This window comes from Entamoeba histolytica, genomic scaffold (assembly GCF_000208925.1).
Source record: "Entamoeba histolytica HM-1:IMSS scf_1104750519125 genomic scaffold, whole genome shotgun sequence".
NCBI classification, from domain to species: Eukaryota; Evosea; order Mastigamoebida; family Endamoebidae; genus Entamoeba; species Entamoeba histolytica.
The window spans coordinates 19,170-23,667 of NW_001914874.1; the positions used below are offsets into that span (position 1 = coordinate 19,170).

The window sequence follows — 4,498 nt, forward strand, 5'->3', positions numbered from 1 at the left end:
TATTTAAAGTAAACTTCTTTTCTTTATTGTTTGTTTTTTCTTTGCTTAGTAAAACAAAACTTTTAGAACAATAAGCTTTGTTTATAAAAAGTTTATTTATAATGACAAAAAGAATATATAGAAATAAAATTTGCTTATTAAATATAGTAATTTTTATTTTCATAGTTTTATATTATGTACAAGAAGTTTAATTATTAAACTTCATAAAAATAAAATAGATTATATGTAATATAAATTAGTCTGAATTGTGATATATTAAATATATTATGAATAGACTTTATATATGTATTATATTATGATTTTGTTTGATTAAATATTATTTTTATAACGAACAACAAATATAAATAATGATAAAAATATTTGTTCTAACAAACAGCCTTATTTCTATAATAGTCTTAAAATATTTATAAATAGTATTAATAAAAAAGAGACTAAATTCAAATAAATTAATTTAGAATAAGATAACCACAATAATAGCAAAGAGAACAATGAATGGACTTGATGCAGCATCAAGATTATCATAATTATCTGAACTACTTCCTGGTTTATTATTTGAGCTTTCATCTGGTTTATTATTTGAGCTTTCATTTGGTTTATTATCAGAACTTTCATTTGGTTTATTATCAGAACTTTCATTTGGTTTATTATCAGAACTTTCATTTGGTTTATTATTTGAGCTTTCATCTGGTTTATTATTTGAGCTTTCATCTGGTTTATTATTTGAGCTTTCATTTGGTTTATTGTTTGAGCTTTCATCTGGTTTATTATCAGAACTTTCATTTGGTTTATTATCAGAACTTTCATTTGGTTTATTATCAGAACTTTCATTTGGTTTATTATTTGAGCTTTCATCTGGTTGGTTATTAGAATTTTCATCTAATTCACTGTTTGAACTACTTTTTTTATCTTCTTCATTTTCTATGTCATTTTCATGAATAGACTCTTTCTTTGAAAACAAATCGTAAAGGCCAACGTCTTTTAATTCTTGTTCGATATCAGGAATAACGTTGGTTGCAGTAGTGAATGCAATAAATAATAAAAATGCGAACATTGAATAATTTATCTTTTTCAGAACTTCGTTTAAATATATTATATGTCATCAAAAACTAGTCTTTATGCTCCACTCAACCCCTTTTATTTGAGTTGAAATTAATACACTTTATTCTTTTCATCTATTAACGTTTGTTCCTTTGTCTCACACAGATTTCCTAGTATTACTCACAAAAAGTATTGATGAGAAAAGTTTTCAATTACTTGAAGATATTTTATTGTTCTAATTATTATGCTTGAGTTAAAACGAATGAGAGAATTTCAGTTGAATTGAGTTGACTTGAATATTTCAAAGTTAGAAACAATCAAAAAATGAAGAAAAATCCCAAAATGAAATATGGTTAAAATTGGTAATATTTCATAATATTATTATAGTTTAATATTATAAATTAAAAAAAATTTTATTAATTGGTAAGAAAAAAGAATAAGTGAGTTGCATTAGTTTAAATATTATTAATAAATTATTCAATTTACTAGTTTTATAGTTAAAATTAATTTTATAAAATATTTCCTTAGAGTTATTTCTTACAAGTTGTACTTCAATAAAATATTCTTTATGATTATTATAAATTATTATCTTTTCTTTATTTTCATTGTTTTGTCTTCTTGGATTTCATTAGTTTCATTCTTCATTTCATTTTTTCATTAGTTTTTATCCCTTCATTAACCACTTATTGTGTTACCAATTTCTGCTTGATTTTCTGATTTCCTTTGTTTTAATTTTGTATTTTTTTCCATTCCTTTCTATTTATAAGAATAATGTATGTTTAAATAACAATATGTCATCTCATCAATGGAATATTAATTAATGTCTATCATATTTGGAATGTTATTTAATTTTTATCAACAGATAATTTTTGGTTGTAGTACTGTCAAATATTTGTTTTAATCTAATTAAAATTAATTAAAATAAAAAGTAGTTAATTAAGTGTTATTAAATTTATTTTCTATTATTCCTTGCTTGGTGGAGAATAACCCCTTCATTGAGTTTAAGACTTTTTACTCATCCACTATTCACTTCTTCTTTATCTCTTTGTTGTTAAGACATGTAAATTTCTATTTTTCATTCTTTTATTTACATTAAGTCAAAATCTTTTCAAACACCTAACTTAAATATTCTTCATTTAAGTAACTGTTTCTTCTTTATTTGAATTTCATGTATATTAAAACTTCTCATTCTTTACTTTCTTATTTTATGATGAATATACCATTAATACTATGTTTATTATGTCTAATTTCATTCATCATCAAAATGTATATCCATATATTTTATTTGATAGTATCTATATTAACACATATACTTGCATCAGAACAAGTAAAAATACTATTATCTTTACAAATACACATTCTTCTATTATAATAAATGTCCAATAATATTCTTGAAGTATTGAATAAGAAATTTTCTATCAAACACTAACACCATAGCCAGATAATAACTGATAATTCAAGTCTTATGACTATGTTAATATTTATGGTGCGATTCTGAATTACAACCAAATAAATAACATTAAAATTGTTAAATGTATTTTATGATATTGTTATTATATTAAAAATGAATGATATTCTTTAAATATTATTTTCATTTTACATTCTATCATATTTCTTCACTTCTATAAAAGAATGAAATGATATTATTTTCATTATTTAGTATTGACATTTAATAAATAAACATAAAAACCATTTCATTCGTTTTATTATTTATTATACTTTATCTCATTGACATTATTTATTCATTTTCTTTTTTGACTTTAACCTCTTTTCATCTTCTTCTATTTAATTTCCATACTTAAATGACTCAAAAGAATGTAATTTAAAATAAATAACAAATTATAAATAACAAAGAAATAAAAATACAACATAAAAATTTAAATAAATACAAAAAGCGTTTTAAAAATAAACTTTTAGAAAATTTCAATGCCATTCAACGAAGAAACAAAATATAATAATTCAAAAAATTTATTTATAATAAACGGTCTTTGATAAAAATAAAAAATTCAAAATATAAATAAACCAATAGAATTAAAAATTAATAAATTTCAATGAAAAAATAAACCAAATTAATTAAATTTTTAAATTTATTAGTCTTTAGCTTCTTTATAATCAATAATAGCTTCCATTCCCATAGCAGTTTGAACAGCAACAATAAGTTCTTTTCCATCATCATAATCAGCTTGAATCTTTTGTCCCATTTCACCTTCTGGGAGTTTAAGATCATCTCTGGTTTCTCCACTTTCAAGAAGAAGTGATGCATATCCATCATTAATACCAATAAGTGAAAATTCAGTTCTCTTTACTTCTGGGACTTCAACATTGTGAGTTGATGGGCAAGAATCATCAAGTCTCTTTCCAGTGAAAATATCATAACCAGCAAATGTAACTTTAGCATGTCCATGTTTTCCAGTCTTAGAAGTTGACATTTCAAAAACTTTACATGGTCTTCCCTTAATAACAACATAACCACCTTTTCTTAAAGCAGAGCATTGGCATGGATATACTCCAGAATGCTCAGCATTTCCCTTTTCAAATTCATTATCACTTCCATTTGATGACATCTTTTGTTAATTCTTCTTCTAAAGTTCTTCTCTTAAATATACCATTTCAGGGTTTCTTTTTGTGTTTAACGAATCTTTTAGTTTTCATTTATAGTTATGTTTAATAAAATCGTTTCTTAAATTTTCGATCAGGAAAATGATTAAAAGATTGCCCTCAACTAATTGTTTCATATTATTTTATGAATTAATTTTTTAATAATTCTTTATTTTATTAAAATATTCCAAAGACTTCCATGACTTTTTTATTTATTTCTTAGATTGAACGATTTTTCATATTTTGAGGTTTTTAGTTTTTGAAATTATTAATAAAAATAAATTGAAAATGAAAGAATACAAATGAAATTTAATTTTTTTTTACATTTCAGAGTCATGTGAATTGAAAGAGTCTTGTTGGCTTGCTGAATCTTTTTTGTCTTTCTTTTCCCTATGGAAGAAAGAAAATCCCCATTTTTTCTTTTTAATAGATCCCATAGAGTCAGATCTTTTTGGTACTGCTAATGTAACTTCATTAATTGTTCCATCATGAACATTTCCAATTGAATAAATATCTTTAAAACTTCCTGTTAAATTGATATTACTAGAATTTCTTGTAATTTTTGTTGATGTGATTAAATTTTTTGGTTTTTCTTCTGTCCTTTCAATAGATTGTTCTTTACTACTTCCCCGACTATGTGCTTTACCTGCTTTCTTTTCTTCTTTTTTTCTTTGTTTTTCCTCTTTCTTTCTTTCCTTTTCAAGTTGTTTTTCTCGTTCTTTCTCTATCTTTTCTTCCATTTTCATTAATTTATGTAGTTTAGACCCACAACTTGTTGTTTTTCCAGGTGATGATTCTAATGACGTAGGTAATGAAACACCTTTCTTTTTGTCATCGTGTAATATTGGTACATTCTTCTTGG

At 23.4% G+C, this 4,498-nt stretch overlaps 3 protein-coding genes across 3 annotated transcripts, besides 1 other annotated feature; all 3 read right to left on the reverse strand.

The window, feature by feature from the left end:
• Window positions 1-426: 426 nt before the first annotated feature.
• Window positions 427-1,051, reverse strand: EHI_186470 (surface antigen ariel1, putative; the record flags this gene model as incomplete). Its single annotated transcript, XM_646438.2, has 1 exon — window positions 427-1,051. The coding sequence occupies one exon, from the start codon at window positions 1,049-1,051 to the stop codon at window positions 452-454; it is 600 nt and encodes a 199-aa protein (XP_651530.2). The 3' UTR covers window positions 427-451.
• Window positions 1,052-1,959: 908 nt separating this feature from the next.
• Window positions 1,960-2,042: a repeat region.
• Window positions 2,043-3,121: 1,079 nt separating this feature from the next.
• Window positions 3,122-3,602, reverse strand: EHI_186480 (translation initiation factor eIF-5A, putative; the record flags this gene model as incomplete). The annotated part of the gene is made up of 1 exon (XM_646439.2): window positions 3,122-3,602. The coding sequence occupies one exon, from the start codon at window positions 3,600-3,602 to the stop codon at window positions 3,129-3,131; it is 474 nt and encodes a 157-aa protein (XP_651531.1). The 3' UTR covers window positions 3,122-3,128.
• A 354-nt stretch (window positions 3,603-3,956) lies between these two features.
• On the reverse strand, window positions 3,957-4,382 carry EHI_186490 (uncharacterized protein; the record flags this gene model as incomplete). The annotated part of the gene is made up of 1 exon (XM_001913439.1): window positions 3,957-4,382. One exon carries the CDS (start codon window positions 4,380-4,382, stop codon window positions 3,957-3,959), a length of 426 nt encoding a protein of 141 aa, XP_001913474.1.
• Window positions 4,383-4,498: the final 116 nt, after the last annotated feature.